Source organism: Garra rufa, chromosome 21 (assembly GCF_049309525.1).
Source record: "Garra rufa chromosome 21, GarRuf1.0, whole genome shotgun sequence".
Classification (NCBI taxonomy): domain Eukaryota; kingdom Metazoa; phylum Chordata; class Actinopteri; order Cypriniformes; family Cyprinidae; genus Garra; species Garra rufa.
The window spans coordinates 39,690,232-39,712,956 of NC_133381.1; the positions used below are offsets into that span (position 1 = coordinate 39,690,232).

At 37.2% G+C, this 22,725-nt stretch overlaps 1 protein-coding gene across 1 annotated transcript in view; it reads left to right on the top strand.

The window, feature by feature from the left end:
• Positions 1 to 17,529, top strand: part of kiz (kizuna centrosomal protein) — a 27,064-nt gene extending 9,535 nt beyond the window's left edge. Inside the window, exons 7-15 of the mRNA XM_073827488.1 lie at positions 1,962 to 2,078; positions 2,449 to 2,616; positions 2,837 to 2,987; positions 6,079 to 6,244; positions 7,580 to 7,642; positions 8,973 to 9,059; positions 9,655 to 9,712; positions 16,215 to 16,258; positions 17,138 to 17,529. Coding sequence (XP_073683589.1) covers positions 1,962 to 2,078; positions 2,449 to 2,616; positions 2,837 to 2,987; positions 6,079 to 6,244; positions 7,580 to 7,642; positions 8,973 to 9,059; positions 9,655 to 9,712; positions 16,215 to 16,258; positions 17,138 to 17,241 — 958 coding nt within the window. The 3' untranslated portion in view covers positions 17,242 to 17,529. The remainder of the gene's footprint in view (positions 1 to 1,961; positions 2,079 to 2,448; positions 2,617 to 2,836; positions 2,988 to 6,078; positions 6,245 to 7,579; positions 7,643 to 8,972; positions 9,060 to 9,654; positions 9,713 to 16,214; positions 16,259 to 17,137) is intronic.
• Positions 17,530 to 22,725: the final 5,196 nt, after the last annotated feature.

Consider the following 22,725-nt stretch of genomic DNA (forward strand, 5'->3'; position numbering starts at 1 on the left):
GATGCTAATGCGCGTGCAAAGCCTCAGTGGTTCCCTATGGAGGTGGTTGTGAAGTGTTTCCTCATAATTTAAGACCTTTTAATAGATTTAAATGACATTTTATTGACGAGACCCACCACTTGGGCTACTACGTTATTCAGTTTTTGTTGATAAATGAATATAGTGGGTAGTGACCTCTCTGGCATGTTATTTGTCATTGTGAATGTTTGCTGTTGAACATGAATGTGAGAGTTTGTGGCCTTGTGAAGAGGCTAGGCTAAGAACAAAGCTCTTGTAACATTATTGTGCATGTAAGCGAGAGTAAGAGAAACCATTAGTATCAATCTTAGCATTTAGTAAATACCGTGTCGCGCATGTTGTGATGCGAAAGTGGAGTCAAGGCTATCGTGTGCTCAGGTCTAGAGAGGAGAGTGTATCATTGTATTCTTTCGAGCATTCCCTTCATGAAGCTGTCCTCTCAGCCTCTCTTATGACAGCACGAGTTTGCATTTTCAAAGATCTTGATGTGCTCCAGTTGATCTTTCGACTAACCCATTGTAATTCTACCTTTGTAAAAGGAGAGAACAGCACTAAAACACCCTGTAATGGATCCAGTGTGAAGCCCTTTCAAGTATGATGTGGAATTTGTAATGACTCAGACATTTGTAATGTATCTTTACCGATTGATTTGTTAACATGTTTGTTTCTCAGTATTTTCATTCTTTGTCTGAGAGTCGCGTCAGTTCCCTTGTTGCATTCTATTTCTAAGGAGGGCTAGAATATATGCTAGAGGAACCATTATTGCTGTTATGGAGAAAACAAATAGTGGAAATATAGAAAACATGGTCCTCATAAATGGCCTCAAGAGCAAACACCTATGGATGTTGCCAACAATACTCTGTAATCAGCTGCTGTTTGGGTGTGTTTGGTGTTTTGAAGAGCCCTGCCGAATAAACTAGGGGGGAAGATGATGACGGAGCAGAGGGATGTATGGGGGGGAGGCTGTTTCAGCCGCTCTGAAGAGGACTTTGCCCAGATGGATTGTGCTCGACAGAATGTCATGGATATAATTCACACAGGCAGCTTAATCAGGGTGTTCCAGGAAACAACCTGCCAAAGAGAGGCAGCGATTGTTTGGTGGCCTCTGACCTCAGGGCCCATTATAGATTGTCATAAATTCTTTTTGCCCATTTTATATGGTGGGGGTTTTAGGATATGGCTCTAGGTTTTGCAGAAGCTGTTCTATAAGGGCCACCCACTGCTTAATACGTCAGTGTGAGAGATATGGATCCGCTAGAACAAAATGAGCCACAAACAATATTCCACATTTTTACAGCCAATCCCAGAGAAATGGCTTTTATTTCAAGCCAGACTAGTATCGTTAATTCAAGTTTTTAAAATGTTTTTTATTCTTAAATGCAGTACAAAATCATACATTCCAAAAATGTCATCTTGTAATGTAACTACATACTCCACCCCTGAAACAACTAGGCTGTTGGATAATGTTAAACAATAATAAATGAATAGTATTGTAAATTCAGTTAATGTAATTAATGTGACAGCAATAATAGCAAAATGGTAGATTTGAGTAGTCTAGAATCTCCAACCTCCTCTTCCCGGTTGTAAATTCCCCTCAAAAGTGTGTTCCGGAGGTTTTTCAGGTGGAAAATAGTAATCCAGAATCCACTGCAAACTCACTCTCAGGTTTGGCTCTGTTCTAAAATGGAATATTCCCTTTTCTGTGATCATGTCAATTCCCAGTGGATAATATCAAATGTCATCCTATATATATGCCCCATTACACATCCTTTTTTGCTCAGAAATGTTACATTACACTAATTAAATTCCTTGCAAATGTAGATTCTTGCTGTAGAATTGCAACATGCAAGAGGCAAGACAAGTTAATAAAACTTTATACAATAACAGTAAATATTCAATTTACTACTTGTTGTTTGTTCTTTGTTTTTGGAAAATTTCTCCAGGCTCTCCTTGGAAGGATTTTGTCATCTTCTGGACAGCATTGAGCGTCATCTCAGCGCTAAAGACGTGAACCTCTACAGAAGCACAGTCAATGAGCAGAAACGCGATGATATCATCAGGTCAGAGAAGGAAGATGTTTTGTTCCCTGCTTGAGTCTGCTTCCTCTCATAGTGCTGTAGTGTTCACAGATTCAGTGGAAATGGCATTATCCTGCCTTTAAGGGCTCTCACTATAAATTAAGTGCCATTACTTTGGCACCAACAACACTCTAGCAATAAATCTTGGTTTCTAAGGGGTTTTGAATCACAGTGAATTGTTATAGTAACCATTTTGCAATGGCGTGTGTTTCACAGTTTTTTTTGTTTTTATTTGCATAGATTGAAATAATTGGAGAATATGTTTACTAATACAGAAAACGTACTTGAAGTAATACTGCATAATTTGTGTGGGTCAAATGTGTGTGTCTGCATTTTTTTATGTGTTCCCCAGTATATGTGGTCAGTGTGGGCGTCTGGATGGTGTGGAACTGCATGCGTGTGGAGCTGTGGTTCTGCAGCAACTGCCCCTGTTGTCCTGCAGTCTGTCTCATGGATGCCTCTTACCCAATGATCTGATCAACACTCACTGGTCGTCAGCTACAAAACCAGAACAGATCAGGTATGGTGCTTAACTGTCCTCTGGACTTGTATCCTCTATTCAGGTTGTTTCACTGTTATGTGTATATGTAGAAAGAGACTGTTTGATTGTTTAAAAAATACGTCTTTCGGCAGCATTAATTAAACCAAAACTGCATTAAAATGTGATGTGTGTGTGTGTGTGTGTGTGTGTGTGTGTGTGTGTGTGTGTTACATTTGTTTGTTCTGGTTTGGGCATGCAGGTCGTGTCTGTCAGCTGAAAGCGCTCTGCTGTGGGACTGCTGTTTCAGACACTTCTTACAGCTTCAGCAACAGAAAATCCTCAGCACTGACCAAATCATCCAGCTCTTCACTCCACTACTAGTGCCAAACAATGCCACCTACACTGAGAAGGTATCACTCACACCTGATTTGTGCTTCACAATAATCTCTCAGTTTCAGTTTAGTTTTGCTTTTGTTTGTTTTTTATACTGCAAGTATTCTTGGCACAGACCTGTTTTATAATATGTGACCCTGGACCACAAAACCAGTCATAAGGGTCCATTTTTTGAAATTGAAATTTATACCTCATCTGAAAGCTGAATAAAAAAGGTTAGGATAGGACAATATTTGTTAGAATAGTACAGTATTTGGCTGAGATACAACTATTTGAAAATTGAAACTGAGGGTGCAAAAAATCTAAATATTGAGAAAATCAACCTTAAAGCTGTCCAAATGAAGTTCTTAGCAATGCCTATTACAAATCAGATATTAAGTTTTGATATATTTGCGGTAGGAAATTTACAAAATATCTTAATGGAACACACACTTAATATTCTAATGATTTTTGGCATAAAAGAAAAATTGATAATTTGACCCATACAGTGTATTTTGGGCTATTGCTACAAATATACCCATGCTATTTAAGACTTGTTTTGGTCCAGGTTCTCAATTTTGTGGTAATTAAAACAAATTTCAATAGAACTGCCATCATGGAAGTGCCTTACAGATAACTAGATCATCCATCCATCGTACTATTCCTTCCTTCCTTCCTTCCTTCCTTCCTTCCTTCCTTCCTTTATTCCTATTTCTTTCTTTCTTTTCACAGGTCCTTGACTGTTTATAGCAGGAAACCATTTTTCTAGGAACAACTCCAGTTCCTTAATTAATTAAACTAGAAATCCACTTCACCAGTGCTGAAACTGCCCTTCAAGGTTCAGTGACTCTTGGTTGTGTCCATAAAACCACTTTTTAATGTTTGTAGTGGTCAATGTAGAAGCATTATTATCCTGGACTATGTAATAATTACTAGAAAATGATTTTAGAATATGATGCAGCTGGTCCAGTAAAATGACCTCATCCAGTAAATGTATATGGGTTTTTCCTAGGCAGCCCTGTTATAAATTCCAGCTTCATAAAGTTCTCTACTATTTTTGTTAAAGTGAGGTCATGGGTTGGTGTTGTCCTCCTGTTATTATGAGACTGTGTTATGTGGCATTTGGCCTCTGATGTGTGAATCTATTGCTAGGATATGATAATAATTGACATCTCACTCCCCTTCCTCGTCATTATTTCTGATACAGTTTCTTTTGACACCCTGCTGAATTTATCAGCATTTTCATTTGTGTAGTGACTGTTTTGATTTATAGTTGTGGTTTACATATTGTTTATGTATATTTATGTTGTTTTGTCTGCTCTGGTTTTCATGCAGAGGAATTGAATTCTGATCTCAGGATCTGAGTTGAGGATGACCATATATATTAGTGTTTTGTAATGTTGCTTAACAGCAGTCTTGTGTTGAGAGCAGAGCTTTGAATAAAGATAAGGATTTTAGTTTTTATTAGGGATGCACCGAAATGAAAATTCTTGGCCAAAACCGAAAAAGAGGAAACCAAGGCCGAAAACCGAAACACCAAAAGAATTATGCCAATTATTAGTACCATTGCATTTATATCAAGGCATTGCAATTGCATAAATTAATATTAAAATTTCAAAGAATAAATCAGTTATATTAATTTAATTAATTAATTTAAACCGTTATTATCAGTCAAGTATTATATTACGTAAATAACATATACATATATTTTACTGCCTTTGTTTAAATTGTTTACATTTTTATGACACATTATCTTGTGGATCCATCAGTTCACATTACAACTCTACGTGTTTCTCTTCCAGCAGGAGGCGCTGTCAGAATGGTACACAAAGCAGTGCAGCAAATGACTTGGAAACGTGCAGCGCTCATATTTATTCAATGGATAGCCTTTTGAAGTTTCATCGCAATTCTTGTCTTTCAGTCCCTACATTTAAGACCACCTGAAATCATAATTAAGACTTTCTTAACCCCTAATAACACTGCAGTCATCAATGAAAATTAAGAGCTTTATTTAAATCTTTCAAAAAACAACCCTTACACAAAATACGTTTATTTTCATTTTCCCCCCACCATGTTCGGGGCACAAGAAAAATATTAGGGGACTAAATTAATATCAGCATATTAAGTATAATCGTCTCTCATTGTCTCTGAGAGAATGCACGTCAGATGCTGAAAGCACTGTCAGTTTTTACTTTCACTTTAACATATTGCACAGTTTTCACGTTGCTTGTGTGATATCCATTGGCTCACCTCCATGGTTTAAAACATAAATATGTATAAAAATACAGTATATAGAAAAGACATATCTTTAAAATATTGTGACGTAACACCAACGTAAAGCCATTGTTTTTCACTCACTGAAAGCCACATCTGTCTCGATCTCTGCTCTCATCACTGCACGTACGACTGCAGACAAACCCCCTCTTGAAATTTCGGCATTACAAGTTTTGCAAATCGCTATCCGTGGGTCTTTCTCAGATATACTGAAATATGTGCACACCACAGGTTTGTTGCTTCAGACAAGCACGTGCAGGCCGCGCTTTCTGATTGCGTCAACAAACTGTTTCGGACGTGTTGTTTCGGTGATAAAAGTCTTTCGGTGGCCGAATATTCGGTACATCCCTAGTTTTTATTTTTCCTGGTGTACATCTGTCACCAGCTTCACTCATGCAGTTCATTGTTTGTGGTATCAGCCCTCTGATCTTGTAGTATTTTTATGTGAAAAGATAAGAGGCTGAGCAGTGAGTGATCATCAGGCTCAGATAGAATCTGCATGTTTTCTGCACTAGTTTTCGCTGGAAAGCTTTTGGAATTCTGGAGATCAGATTTTTGAAAATTCAAATACATGGTAAAATGTGTTAAATAGTACTGTCAAAATGTTTAATTAACCCTCAATAGGTGCTGATTTTGTGTAGGAATCCTACATGTTTTGTTGTTGTTGTTTTTAGCAAATTCTAAAATTTAGTCAGGTTAGATGCTGTACACACATTGATATCAAAATGAATAACATGATCTAAAAATATCAGGGAATTTCAAAATGTGATTTCCAGGCATTTCAAATTATTTATTTTTTTTATGTTCATTATGGAAAAGTCAAAACATAAAACAAGTCTTCTCTTTGTCATCCAGGCAGGGGAGCTGTTGAAGAGGCTTCTGAGCCACGAATCTGAGACCCATCAGCCGTCAGAAAGTGAACTGTCATCTTCTTGCAGCTTGCCCTCTCTTTTGGATGACAGTGTGGAAATCAAGCCCGCCAGGCCTTCCAAAACAAATGAGCAAATTGTTGGAACACAAGGTTACACGTTTTTGCATTTACAAATTCCGCTTATTGCAAAGATCTGTTTTTCCAGCTTCAAATGAATAGCCTGTTTAAATACGCACAGGTGTTAAGAGCAGCGCTCGACCAGACAGTACAGATCAGAGAGAAAAACTGTGAGGGACTCCCCAAAAGCGGGCAAACCACATTAAAGGAGAAGTCCGGTGTGATTTTGACCTAAAGTGTATTGAATCATGATACCGAGTGTGAACGTACCTTGAATATCTCATCTCGGTTTGTGTCCTGCTGTCCGAAATCTGGGGTCAGTTAGCCGATGCTAACAACAGGTTGTCAATGAGAGTCAATAGGGCATCGAAGTAGCCATGTAAATAAATCACTGTTTTTTTTACCATTTACGAGGCACAAAGTAGCTCCACACTTCATTGGTAGACTTCCAAGGGCCCTGACATTTAAAACGAGACATTGAGAACTCATAAAAAGCACCGGTAGTTTATTTACGAGAAGATTTATACAGACAGTTCCTGCAAGAAAAAATCCGGTCGCCGCCATCTTGAATTTAGTCACGATAAGTCGAGTGTCGAGCAGGAAGGAAACTACAACCTGATAAGTTGATAACCTGATAAGTTCCTTCCTGCTCGTCACTCGACTTATCGTGACTAAATTCAAGATGGCGGCGGCCGGTGATTTTACTAAGGGGAATGTCTGTATAAATCTTCTCGTAAATAAACTACTGGTGCTTTTTCAAAGTTCTCAATGTCTCGTTTTAAATGTCAGGGCCCTTGGAAGTCTACCAATGAAGTGTGGAGCTACTTTGTGCCTCGTAAATGGCATAAAACAGTGATTTATTTACATGGCTACTTCGATGCCCTATTGACTCTCATTGACAACCTGTTGTTAGCATCGGCTAACTGACCCCAGATTTCGGACAGCAGGACACAAACCGAGATGAGATATTCAAGGTACGTTCACACTCGGTATCATGATTCAATACACTTTAGGTCAAAATCACACCGGACTTCTCCTTTAACGGCTCATTTTCAGTGCCAAAGCAGGGAAACATCAGCTCGGTGACTCGGTTCTGATGAAGGAAGAGGGGACCTCGAGTACTCGCAGGATGCCAGAGCTCTGACCCTCATGAGAATACACTTTTGCCCAAATCTCATTTCTGACAAAGCCAGCCAGCCTTCGTTCTCCCTTTAAACTTGTCTTAATCAGTCCTGCTGTTCAGATTGAAAAAGCTCCCCACCCCCCTTCCTCAGCTCTCTCTCCTTCTTTTCTTTTCTGGTTTCTCCTCTGTCTCGCTCTTCCACCATCTCTCTGAGCTGCGCTTTCCTTCTCTTTTCTTTGTTTCAGGAATTCAAAGTGCTGAAGAGGACAGTGCCGACCAAAGCCCAGTGGAAAGTATTCCTATTAGAGGTAAAAAGGCAGATCGAAAAAGCGCCCGTTCGGGAGTTCTTCTGTGTCTGTTTTGTCTTTCTCCTCACGCAGTAGATAATGGGGGTCCCTTTTTTTCCCAACTGGATAGCTGTGAAAGGATGATCAAGGTGAATCAGAGGTCAAAGTCCCACCTGAAGAGTGGAACAGTTCCTCTAATTATCGGCAGAGAAAACAAACCCGTCTCTTTTCTTCTGGCCTAGGTATGGGTGAAACTGAGATTCTCAGAGCGCATAATGCGGAGGTTTAATTGTCCGCCGGCCGGGTTGGGGGTGCCGCACAAGATCTGTCATTGGTTCTCATTATCTGCTAAACAATGCCAGCCAGAGGCGGACTTGAAAAGACTGGATGTCAAGGCATCCTTTGAAAAGCCTCGGGTAGCAAGTCCCAGCGCCAGCTCAGAAATGTAAAACTATCCATTATTCCACTTGGCTATCTGATTTCAAACTGTGCCTTTCATGCGCAGGGCTAGCCCAAGAGCGCCACGGAGAGAGAAGTCCGGCTTCTCACTGCAACTAATCAAAGGCATTATGGTAGTAGAAAACCGCCTCTGCTGTCCCTGGCTGCTTATGAGCTGTTTACAGGCGGCTAATGAAGACTGCGTTGAGTTCTGCTGCCTTTCGTATTACATCACTTTGCAATAATCAGTGGAAACAGCGTCCAAACGTCGGCCTTCCGCCGTCTCCATGTCGGCAAAACGCCGTCACGCACAATAGTGTTTTATGTATATGGCGAACAAAAAAAGAATTCTTTGGGTGCTCTTTCTACATGCTACTGATGCCTATATTTTGCAGTCATTACACCGGAAGAAACGAGCAGCAAACAACATGCCATACTACAGATATCGGGATAACGAGATGCTGGAAAGTATTTTGTCTTTGGGGGCATAACCACTCTGCGATTTGTTTTCCAGTTTGCTTTCGGCATTTAAAACCGACATACTCTTGTTTTCCGGGGCTCGTTTTCGAAAAATATTTTAAGCTTGAATGCTCGCTGGTTAAAGATCTCCATTTCCAAAGTTTATAAAACATGAAAGACAGTGTTTTAAATGGAATCCTATAAGATGGTGCGGCAACACAAAAGCCGGCGGGTTCTTTTTTTCCGCAGACGGCAGCCTGTCTATGTGCGTCTGGATTAGATCAATAGTTTAGTGCTCACTCACTCTGTTTTTCACCTCCTCTCTTTACTCATCAGAGGCCTTAAAGAGCTGATGTTGGCTCATCAAACATCAGGGCTCTGGAAAGTTGGAAGTCGAGGTCTTTAGCAAATATTTGACTAGCTGCTTTCGCATTTTGTATTTTTTTTTCTATAGAGACCAAAGCATATCAGCTGCTTAAACAGTCTGTGGCACAAGAGAGGCAATGGAGTGATTCATCGGAGGAGGTTTCTGAACCGTCAGGTAACGGAAAATAATAGAAAATATTCTAAAGTTTGACCAAGCATATGTGGTGCTTAGTTTTATATCAGATATAACTTATTTTGTTGAACATTTTACAATTTCAAATAAATATCATTACACTTGAGTTGTTACATTTATTGTAACAATTATGTGTTTAGAATTTGTTTGTAAAATAACAATAGGGGAAAATCATAAATTTATGTTTTTTTGTTTTTTTGTTTGTTTTTTTACGACAGCAACTATTGCCCCTAATTTTTAAAAAGGAAATAAATAGTCCTTTCTCTTTTAAACTATATATGCAATGCCATTTAACTCCAGTTGCATTTCAAAAATGTTATTTATAGTTAATATTATCTGTGGCGACCCCTGATTAGAAGGGAGTAAGCCGAGAGAAAAAGAAGAAGATTATCTGATTAATCAGACAAATATAATATATGATATTTCTATATACATTATGATTATAGCGATCATACAAATTAACAACACTGTGCATACATGCACATAATGCATTTTGTAATATTGTAGTATAAATGTGTCATAATAACACACCTTTTTCCCATCTTTTTTATATAAATTATTCATTTGTTCTCCAAAGACATCAACAAATTGGAGAGGTCTGAGGTGCTCCGGGACTCTTTAACGAAAAATAGCCAGTAAGTACTCACAAAATTATTTATATATTTTGAAAAAAAAAAAATTATTTCCATTTGTCCTCTTTTAATAAAAAGCAATATGTGTTTGTCCTTGAAACACTCTTAGCATCATTAACACAAGTTCACGTGGGAGGCATCAGTCAAGCTGTATTTTCATTCAGAGCTTCCTCTCTCATCATCGGCATTATTTGATTGCTTCAGTAAATCAGGACTTTGAATGATGAAAAAGGATCTTGAGGGTACAATGTTTAGGTTTTCACATCAACACAAGTTCACACAATCAGCTAAGACACGCAGCCCTCCCAGCAGCGCCTCTCCTCCATGAATCCATTAGGGCAGGTAATGGATGGGTAAACCTCGTGAAGAGTAATCGTCTCTGATTTCACATGCTTTTCTGAGCATCACGCTGACACAAGGGTCGAAAGTCTCCCTCCCTGTCTCTGCGTCTTTTTTTTTTCTCTCTCTTTCTCCTTTTCTCTCTTCTGCCCAGTCTTTATGCCCACTCTTTGCCCGCCTCCCCTCGCTCTCTCTCAGCTAGTTTACACTATTTGCAGAGGAAAGGGTATAATGATCGCACTCTGACAGAGCTCTCTGATGGATGCCACAGTCTGCCCAATGAATGGCCTCATTAATAAACATAAGCTGTCTCTAGTGTGAGATGCTTTTGGATCATCCCAGAACCTCACAGAGCTCCTGAGAGAACCCTGCCGGAGACTCTCCATCGCTCATGGAGGGTTAGAGGTTGTTTAAAGCTCACAGCAAAGACGATGGTTAGCATCGGAACATTTGCTTTGCTTTTAGGTAAAATATTTTGTGCCACTGTTTTTTTTATGCTGTGTTGAAGAATTCCTCTTGCCAGTCACTTCTTGCGCTTTATTGCCTCTACAAGTACCCTGCACTCGAGCACCAGTAGAACACTACATGTGCTGTTCCCCCGTCCTCTCTGCTTTCTCGCTCTCTCGTCTCCGTCACTTACTGCTGTCGTTCTGTCACTGAGCCGATGGGCACATTAAAAGACCTTCTGGTTCAGACCAAAACTCCCGACAAAATAGTAATAAAGCGAAATAAAATAAATCAAGTGCCTCTCTTTCTTACCCATAATTATGATTTTGCGCTTAAGCCGAGACCGTAGCTGAAGAATCGGTGTTTAAAGCAGGCGCTTTGGTGCAAAAAATGCATTTATGGGCCTTTGTGCGCCTCCTCATTATGTGTGGGGCTGATTCATTAAGTAATTGGTTTGCAGTTGTTTACATGAGTATTAAGGCCCCCTATTCAGCAGTCTTTGAGAGATACATTGTGCAAATGTTGCATGTTATGAATGCCCAATGAGAGGCGGGGGGCCAGGCCTATTGGCCAAACACTGCGCTGGGCTGAAAAGACCAGAGAAAAGCGTCAGGCACTGCTTTGCATAGCAATGACTCACCCATAATAAGCTTTCCAGATTAAATACATGCAGTCCATACAAGATGCAAAGAGATACTCTTAACACATTTATGTGTGTTCATTTCACTATTATAGCACTGAAGAGAATTGGGGTCTTTCATATCCACCCCCGTTTTTTTTTTTTTTTTTTTTTTTCTTAATTCCCTACCCTGCTCTCTCCTCTCGTCAGCGTGCCGTTTTTACTGCGAAATACTTTTATCGAACACAGTGTTTTATTGTATTAGAATTCAGAGGCTGTGCAGACGGACCAGGCGGTATTTGTTACGCCTGTGTGCCGCAGCGATTCAGGAAGGAGAGCGCTGGAATAAGCAGCTGCACTCCATGTAAAGACCTCTTGTTCCTGCGCTTTGTTTAAGGCTGCATGCCACAGCTTCCTCCTCTTCAGCCGCTATTGTGTCCTCTGGTACTGCAGGCATGTAGTGCAGATCTCGCTCGCTGGATCTTAATCTCCCACTCTGTTGCTTTATGAAAAATAACAGGTTAGGATGAGTAATGGGTTCATGTAACAACCAACATTTCATCAGTTTCACACATCATCATTGAGGAAAACAATTGTGCTTATGTTAACAGCAAAATGTAAAGGAAGTAGTTATTTCGGAGTTTAACAAATCTGCAATTGCGTTAATCTTTTATTAATACTTAAATTTTGTCTGTATTGTTTTTATTCATTTTTATTTCAGTTTCAGTTTATTTGAGTGCAAGTTAAGCTAAATTGAGAAATGTTAAAAGCTAAAATTAATTTTTTTTTTTTTTTTTTTTCAGAATTATTATTTAATTACAAGTAACAAATCAGTTTTAGTCATAACACTGGTAAGTGTGTCTTCAGCTGTCCACCAGTGAATGAGTCTTTGCGGGATGGTGGGTGTAACAGAGGGTAGCACTAAACAGCAGTAGCCAGTGGGGGTCACTCTCTTTCTTTGTGCCTCAGTTCATCCACCTGCTTTGTCTGCTAAAAAGGAATATCCTCTGTACACCTACCAACATTTATTTCACTGAGCCAAAAATGATGCTTTATTTCCAAGGTGAGGTCTTCCTTTTGTGATACTAAAATAATACCAGAGAAAAAAATTTGGCAATAAATGCAGTGACCCAGTTCCCTTGAGGTGCTGCTGTCTGTGTGTACACAGCACAAATAAAAAGAAAAGCCCCCCTGTCTGTTTTCCTGCATTTCTGGTGCTTGGCCAGCAGAGGGAAGTCATATTTAGCCAAGGTGTTCATATTTAGTACCACGACAGTGGCAGCCACTAACAAGTAGAGGGCGCTCTCTCTGTTTTCCCTGAATCATTACCTCACTCCAGAGCTCTTGGCTCTTACAGAGGTCTAATCAATGGTAAATCAGTGCTGCTTTGGGTCACAGCTGGGACGGGTGTAGGAGGTGCTATTGCTACCTTGCACAAACACTGATCCAAAGAGCGTGTTCTATTAGCATAGCTGTGGAGGCGTATAGATGTTTATATTCATATGCTATATTCTCATGATCCTTTCATAATCATAGACTGAAAAATAAAATTGGTGTAGACACCATTTTTACTTAGAAATTGCTAATAAATTTGACAAATAATCACAATGAATTGGCAACACATTGAATTAAAAAAGGAACATAGAATGGAGTAAAACATAAAAATAACCAATAATCTTTGTTTTATTTACAACAATGTGTGTGATTAATCAGTAATCCCATTAGGTTTTTTTTTCCTTTATTATATATTTAGTGTAAGTGAATGAATATCTGTTATTTTCTGACATGACACATGTGCATTTTAACTTTATAAACAGACTATTTTGAAAGGAACAACATCGCAGTGATACACTTTCATCAAATGTAATCGCAGAGCTATAATCGTACGTGATCACAGGTATTATGAAAATAACTTTGCCCAGACAACAAACGCAGACTAACCGCAGTCTATTTACATGAAGCGTATTGCTGCATAGGATGCCGAGAGACGTTTTTTATTCATAGCTCATAGATATCATAACAACAACCCACACACCCCATATATTAATGTATCAAATGCTTGCCTAAAAACTCACTGGGGCACTTTTCATCAAATATCGCAAATACGTCCAAATGCTCAAAACAACGTGGAACAGAGGGAGAGCGGAAAAAGTAAACGTCGGAGCGGAGGGAAATAGAGAGAGGTTGCCGTCAAAGCAGTAATTTGCATCATTTTGCACATTACATTCACCTCTGTGTATGAGACGCAGCCAAACAGTGGCCAGCCCTGTCTTACATATTCAGATTCGTTGCCTCAATTAAGTGAACCTCAGTGCAAGATGAACTGGCATAAATGTTTATGGAAATGGAATATTAGATTGGAGGGTCAGTGGCATTCACAGCTCTCTATGATAATAGTGTCTTGAAATCAGACTCGTCACTGTCTGAAGTGGCCCAGCTGATAGAGCATTCCCATGGCAAGCAAGTTATATAAAAGAATAGCCCTATTTACCCACCCAAACATGTATTTATTATTGAGCTCATCATGACTAAAGGGGGAAAAAGCCCTCAAATTTTGCTTTAGCGTTCACTGCTGGGAAAGAGAAAGGCCTCCTGTGTTTTCAGCTTTCAATTTGAAAAGGAGATGGGAAATTGGACACGATATGTTTGTTTGCTAGTTTATTCATTTTTGCAGACCGTTTAGTATTTAATTTTCAGAAATCCCAAAAAGCCTTTTTTTTTTTTTTTAGCGTAACCCACCAATATAATAATTTAAACTCTCAACAGCAGTTTATATACTAGGACATGACAAAACTGATTTCTGGATTTTAAAATAAACAAATAAATAATGTGTACTATGTGATATGTGACTCTGGACCACAAAACCAGCCATAAGGGTCAGTTTTATAAAATTAAGATTTATACATCAGCTGAATAAATGAACTTTCTATTGATGTATGGTTTGTTAAGATATGACAATATTTGGTCGAGATACAGCTATTTGAAAACCTGGAATCTGAGGGTGAAAAAAAATCCAAATGTTGGGAAAATCGCCTTTAAAGTTGTCCAAATGAAGTTCTTATCAATGCATATTACTAATCGAAAATTGAGTTTTACTATATTTACGGTAGGAAATTTACAAAATATCTTCATTGAACATGATCTTTACTTAATATCCTAATGATTTTTGGCATAAAAGAGAAATCGATCATTTTTACCCATACAATGTATTGTTGGCTATTGCTACAAATATACCCATGCTACTTGTGAGTTGTTTTGTGGTTCAGGGTCATATATAGCATACACTACCATACAAAAGTTGTTTTGTGCATTTTGAAGACATAAATTTGATTTAGAAATTACACATTAAATGAATTAAAAGTGACAGTAAAGCATTTGTAATGTTACAAAAAAATATATTTTATTTTGAACTTTCTGTTCATTAAAGGATTAAAAAAAAATGTCATGGTTTTTTGTCAAAAATATGAAGCAGCATTAACAATATTGATAATAATCAAAAATGTTTCTTTAGCAGCAAATCAGCATATTACAATAGAAATCTGTTTTTAAATTTAAAGTAAAAAAAAAAAAAAACATTTTTTGCTGTTATGTATTTTGGTTCTAATAAATGCAGCATTGATGAGGAGACTTTTGAAAGGTAGTGTATACAATAATGTACAGTCAATCTGCTTACCAAATAAATAATTAATTATTTTATGGTGCAAGAAGAATGAAACCTTTGCCATAGAGAGCCGTACAACATATATTATAAATATATTAAATCAAAATTATGCTACGCTACAGTTATTCAAATGCTCGTCATATGCGTGTTTTAAATCGGCAAATATCTGTTGATCGTGTTTAATAAAGAGTGTGCTCAGGGCCTTTCTGAGCAAGAGGCTAGTTTCTGTTGCATTTGCAAGACTGCACCCTAAATAGCACATTTTTTTGCCTTTCTTGGGCTTTGCTTCTCGTAAAGTCGTCAAAGTAACCTTCACGATTGGTCTACTATATATTATAAACTTGATGAAAATGAATTCAGCTGCCAGTATCTGTTTCAGAAAGGTTTTTCACAGGCTTCATGTCAGTCACTTCCTTTGACCCTGAGAGTAAATACTTCTGTGGTACTTTTTGTATCTGTCTACTGTAACTTTGATGCGGTATGTTTTATGAGTTGAAGTTGTATTCTTTTTGAGCCAAAGGTGATTTATGTAACTTGTTCGTTCTGACCCTGATCATAGCATCTGCATACATTCATCAATAGAATTTATGAAACGTCGTACTTTGTGCAGAGATGTTCCGGAAACAAAAGCGCTAAGCTGAATTATATGAGAGCCAGCCTAATTGAGTTCAACTACATCTTTACAGCTTCTTTGGTCAGTGTCAAGGTTGAGTGCACGTGACTGAATTTGCCGTCGGGCCGGCGGGGCGCACGTGAATACACATACAATCGCCGTTCCGCTTATTCATCCGAGTCCATCAAAGGCAAGCTAAATATTCGTACACTTGCTCCCAGAATCCTTCAAAGTACCCGGACGTGAAAACGAAAGCAATGATATGGGTATATGAAGACGTGGAGGGTGAGGATGAGGGTGAAGATGAAGACGTCATTGTTGCGATCTGAATAGCCCTGTGCTGATGTAAATGAAGAAGGAAGCCTGTATGAAAAGTAGCGTGAGCTTTTGCATATGCATCAATGCAGATCAAAGGCTTGTCAGGGGTCATGCATTTACATAGAGATATCAGTGATGCTATGGGAACCCGGCAACCCAGCCCTCGGTCCACTTATGAATAGAGAGCCCTGACCGGGTCCTTCAGCGCCATTAGAAAAGAAGTCAAGGAAGTTTATTTGGCCGCTCACCCCATCTGAGGGCAAATGATGTTCTTCAGGGTTTGGTTAGTTACCTTTCAAAGAAAAGACAATGTTTTGGTATGAGACGATGGCTTCCTGGAACATTTTGTATGTGTCTTCGACTGATTTGATTAATTGATGTTGAGCAATGAAAAATTTGCTTCTGATTGAATGATGTGGTTCAAACTTTTTCAGAGATTTTTTTTTTTCAAAATGTTGTTACTACAAATCTCTTGTTTTTTTTTTTGTTTTTTTTTCATTTCTCACAGGAAGACTGCAAAAAGTAAAGCTTTCTCTGCTGTCCAGTCAAAGGGTAAGACTCAACAAATTACAAATTACTAATGCATGTTAAAAGCATGGTGTCTGCTGTTCAGTGCTGCTGCCAGCACATTGTGCAGATATCTCTTCATTTTAATGTTTATGTTCCACATTAAAATACACTACTAGTCATGAACTGTTTACTAATTGTAAAATAAAATGCCTTCATTTTATCAATATACTACCGGTCAAAATTTTATAATAATTAATCACAATCAGTAGTATTGTGAAATATTATCAAAATTTAAAATAGCTCTTTTGAATTTATTTTAAAATGTAATGTGTTCCTGTAATGCTAAAGCAGACGTTATTCTTTAATGTCACATTTCGAAATTATTATTAACAATGTTTCTTATTATTATAAATATCGAAAACAGTTTTTGCTGCTTAATGTTTTGTGGAAACTGCAAATTTACACAACGATTTAAAGGTTTGGGGTATCACAGTGTCCACAAAAATATGAAGCAGCACAAGTGTTTTCAACATTGATAATAATCAGAAATTTTTCTTAAGCAGCAAATCAGCATATTAGAGTGATTTCTGAGGACTTGGAGTAATGATGCAGCTTTGATCACAAGAATAAATTACATTTTAAAACAGATTGCAATACAAAACAGACATTTTAAATAATAACTTTTAACAATATTACTGCTTTTGCTGTATTTTTTTATTTTATTGAATAAATAGTCTTAGTGAGACTTTTTCATTCAAAAACATAAAAAAATCTTTTGTCAGAACTTTTGTCTGACAGTGTGTGTCTGTTATGTATTTATTTTATACTTTTATCAGTTTACATCCTGTTCATGGGCTAATTTATCTCTGCCCCTTACTGCAACAGAATGCTAATGCTGCATGTATATATTTCTGATTGCAGCATTTTGGGGAGAATCTGATGACAGCAATTCTGAGATTGAAATGGCCTTGCGTCCTCAATCCCGCAACACCAGCAGCCACGACTTTGATGATTTTTATGATTAACGTTTCCCTTTTTGAGAGTTTACACTGTCGAGTTTTTCTTTTCTTTTTTTACAATGAGCAGTTAATATGTTTGAAAGAGATGCCTTTATACGATCGCAAAACAAACAAAAATCTTCAGTGAGGAATGAGTGCGACATTCCACGAAAACAAAAAAGAGCCATCCTCTTTATTGTGGCCAAAGACTGTGAAGGGTTTTCAAAACATGTCGGTGTTAACCCTGCTTGAATCTCTTTAACTGAACAACACTTGGGCCTGGTTGAAATAGATTAAACTTGGTTTTTAAAGTGATTCCTTTGCACTGTGTTGAATATTACGCATTTTAGATGCTGCAGGTATCTGGCGGTGAGTTGGAGTGGAATGCTCTGAGTCAACTCCTATGAAAAGCCAGTGCACAATGGCCACTCTGCATGCTGCTGAAACACCTTTGAACTCACTCAAGTACCCCTGGCCCATTTAGGAGGACAAAATGCGTTGTGCTCATCTCAATATAGAAACAAATGCTCTCTGTATTTGCGGCGGTAAAAAAGCGGTTTCGTCAGCCGAACGCGAGAAGGGTGTCTCCCCGACCGACGATATGCGCGGTGCAAAGTCCACTTCACAATTCGTCTGTTTTGCAAATGTGCACACAATTTTATGCTTCTCGGTGGAATTCAAGTAGCCTTTTATATATTTTGTATCATAGACACAGACGTCTACGTTACTGTACGAAATATGTGACGTGCTTGCTTCAATTCATCCTTATAATATGCCCCTCTAATGGCTATTTTTAGACTGCACATGATAGTTAAAATTACAGATAATTATGATTAGGCATTGAAAAGAGCACTGATCAAACACAGCAATATCATTACAGTAATAACGGTCATTTTTCCAAAACAGCCAATCAGCAATAACAACTGTAACCCTTTTTCTAATGGACCTGAAAATAACATTGCAAACTAAAATTGCTGTGCACGGATTTCCAGCACTGTTTCCCAGCCATCAATAATCTGCATCGCCCATGACAGGGAATTGTCATTTTGTCTGTGACTCCGAGTTCATTTGATTTCATCATATTTAACATGCACAGAGGCATGTTATCCCGTAATGATACAAAACCTGCAGCGTTCTAGCCATCAGTATGATTCCATTAGTTAGCTTTTAAGTAACTTTATGAGGCCGAACCTGCTAGAGTAGGACTCCACACTCATTAGCCGTAATGGCTGCGGCCAGCCTTGACCCGCACGCGTCGAAACGTGCCTGCATAATTTGGAGATTGCTAAAAAGCTCCCCTCACATAATATCTGTGTTAAGGATCATGTCAACAGATACTTGTGTGATGGAGGAAGCTCTGTGAGAGAGTTACATTGTGCCGGGCCCATAACAACTCCATAAACACTTTTTAAAAGAACCGCCTGACAAAAACGTCAAAACCGAAGTGCGACTTGCAAATGATGTCACATCAAAGCAGAGAAAATGTTTTGCTTCAAATTAGACCATGCCGAGATTTCTTTTGCAAAAGCGTGTGTACGGTGCCACTTTATAAGCATGCACAACGCTCTCCCAGCAGGGAAGGTCATTAAAGCATTCAGATTCAGAGACATTCTCGATTTAAATCATCTGTGTAATGGCGTATAGTGCCTGATTTCAAGGCTCACTTAGTATGTCCGTTGCTGAATCTCCATTCATTTGATGAATAAAATCAGTCAAATCTACATGATTAAGTCTTTTCTTGTTTTATTACAAAAGTCTGTATTGTCAGTGTTATGCATGGTATGTGTGTCTCATGGTACATTTGAAAGCCACTTTTATACACGTACCCTGCAAAACTGCTTTCTTTGTTCTCATATATATATATATATATATATTTATTAGTGCATATTACTGAATGTTTATAAATACTTATAGTTAATAGTAAAAACTGGTCCCAAACTAAAATGTGGCCATAATGCTTGTGCTGCCTAATTAAGTCGAGTTTTTGATTCATTTTATGCGTCCTTGCTGAATAAAAGTATCCTTCAAGAAATCATTTATATATACTTATAATGCATATTCATTATGTGCTTAAAGCATTATTTTTAATTTAGCTTGAAATGTTACGATGATTTTTGGTCAAGGTCTCAGTTATTGTACTCTAATTAACATTTTTCTTCAGGCTACTGTAAACTGGCGGCGTGTTTAACCGGAGACTTTGTTGGATGTTGAATCCAAGTTTGATAAGTGGTTAAATTGTTTGCAGCATTGGGCACCTAAGCTAAACTTGTTCTGGCGATGAATGATATGCGGTGAAGGCCAGACTTGTCTGTTTTTGTTTCTGGAACAATCTCAGACAATAAAAGAAAGGGAGACCTAGATGAAAGCAAGTAGGGAAGTTAAACACTCTCATTAACAATGATATGCCAGCATTGTGCTATTTGCATATTGCATGTTTGTGTAATTTATTCACGCTTATTCGACAAGTTGAAGTTTCAAGTGTGTCCCTTCCACTCTCCCCCTATCCACTTTTATTTTTATCAGGGAATAATGATTTAAAACAAGGTCATTTGATCTTCTGTTTCAATAGACCTTAATGAAATATTCATTTACTCGCCTGTGGTTTCTCTGACAGCGTTTCTGAGGATGTTCAGCGAAGACACAAAGGCCGTGCTTTTCATCATTCAAGCCCACGTTTCACGTTTTGATTCATACAGATATAGATAATTAAGCCCCCTTTTACTTGGAAGCATACAGTTTACCTGGTTTTATTGGTGTCCAAGCAAAAGCCATTTTATGCAAATAGGACTTGTGGGTTGGGGGAATGTAGGCTGTGCCCAATATTGAGTCTTTTTCTTAAGACTGTAAAGACTAAATAGTGTTTTAGGAGAAAAACACTTCTACATGAACAGTCTCTAGTGCAATATAAATGTAATCGCCTTAATGAAATCACTTCCCATCCGACAGTAGTCTGATTTATTGGTTACATGTTTATACTGTAAATCATTTTTTTTTTCATTGCTTGTTTTTTCTTTTCTTTTCATACAAAAATCAGATCACACTTATAGCATAGCTTGTCGCTTGTTCAAAATCTTTTTTTTTTTTTTTTGGCTTTTCTTAGGGTTATGTATGTATTGTTTCACAATGCAAGAGACTTGATATCATCCTAAGAGATGCTGAATGAAAGAAAACTAAAAAGGATTACAAAGGAAGACATTTCTAAGAACAAACCAGGCTACACTATTAATACCATAAATGTTGCTTTAAGTACTTGTACTATTGTGTAATGCAATGAATTACATAGCCTGCAGTCTATAGGTTTTCTTGACCAAAAATTCTTTCTTCATGACTGAATTAATACTATAGCTGACCTTTTGACCTTTGGGTGAGTTATACTAATTTGGCAACCTTTGTTCATACTGGAAAATGACGACTCCTCTTCCTCTCTTCCTTGAATGTACATTGTGACCAGTTGTGGTTCCCTTATAAGAAAAACTGTAGTACCACGATGATGTTAAGTAAGTTTAGATGTACCGAACTATTTTTAATCAACCTTTAAGATCACATTAAATGATGAAACATATTTCATTAACTGGAATAATATTAATATGCAAAGCTATTAAAGTACCTTTTGTACCTTTATAATACATGACAACCACCAAAAACAGCTGGTAATGAGAGTCACACAGTGAATCAAAGCTTATTACAAGCAGCTTTTCCTCAAGATGAGGAGGAAAATAATAATATATAGAAGTTTTATCCGAGACCAAGACCAGATCCAGGACTGATCAAATTCATCTAAAGGATCCACATTTTTAATCATTAAATACAATAATATGACACTTACAGAGCTGCTACCAATCAAATGAAATCTCTAACAACAAAATTCATATTTGCACTACAGTGATCTGAATTGGTAAAATTACAAATGCATCATACGTAAGTAGAGTAATATTTTAAAACAAACAAAAAAATGTTTATTGAAATTTCGTAATGTTTTGTAATGTGTTGTTTTTTTTGTTTTTGTTTTTTTTTTTGCACTTTGTGGGTGTATGTATGTATTTTGTATTAACAATTTCTGACCCAGCATTAACAGTATAAATCAATGGTTCTCAGCCAGGGCCTAACAAACCTCAACAAACTTTCAAGGGGGCCTAAAGATGGCTTATAATTATTTAAAATAAGACAAAACGAGCATTAAAATTAACTAAAACAGATAAAAATCCAATATATTTCTTAGCATTTTTTTAATAATAGTCATGCTAAACGTCAAATTTTGTGGACAAAAGGAGGGCAGTGAAGTCACACATTTTGAGATCCACTGGTTAAAATCAAAATAATGAAATTATTTATTTTTGTTATTTAGTTATTTAATTAGTCCAATCACATTATTGATGGTTGTAAGTAAATCAGACAAAATACTGCCAATTTAGTTATATTTAGTGATGCTGCAGTTGTGGTCTTGACCAGTCTTGAGTCCTCTTAGTCTGAGACCAAGATAATACCGAGTACAAATGTGGTACAGAAGACCAAGACAATCAAAAAAATTGTCTTAAGACCGGTCTCAAGACCAAAACTGGTCTACATAGTACTACAACACTAAATACAAAATAGTGTCTTGGTAACACACATGACACTAAAATAATGCAATAAACATTCATTTAACAACATTAAATGTAACATAAACCCCTAATGTACATACATGATGAGGAAAAAACTGAGAAGAACCATTAGTTCAACAACAACAAAAAACAAATATCAATCGAATGTCAATTTATGCTTTTTCACTATAATTTATATGATGGCTTGTATAACAGTATTTTACTGTAAAATTACATTAAATAAATGTGACCCTGGGCCACAAAACCTTAAGTAAGCACACGTATTTTTACAATAGTCAGTAATATATAATATATAAGAAGAATTTTTATTTTTCTTCAACACAAAAAATCATTAGGATATTAAGTAAAGATCAGGTTCCATGAAGATATTTGGTAAATTTCCTACCGTAAATATATCAAAACTTAACTTTTGATTAGTAATATGCATTGCTAAGAACTACATTGGGACAACTTTAAAAGCGATTTTCTCAATATTTAGATTTTTTTGCACCCTCAGATTCCAGATTTTCAAATAGTTGTATCTCGCTCAAATATTATATTTACTACCAAAAATATATCAAAACTTAATTTTTGATTAGTAATATGCATTGCTTACTTCATTGCAACTTCATTTGGACAACTTTAAAGGCGATTTTCTCAGTATTTCCAATTTTTTTGGACCCTCAGATTCCAAATTTTCAAATAGTTGTATCTCAGCCAAATATTGTCTTACCCTAACAAACCATGCATCAATAGAAAGCTTATTTATCTAGCTTAATAATAATAAAAAAAAAAAATATATATATATATATATATATATATATATATATATATATATATATATATATATATATATATATTACAATTATAAAGGAACTACCTGTTAAAGGAAGTTAGAAGGAACCTGTAAAAATTCATTTCTGTATGAAAG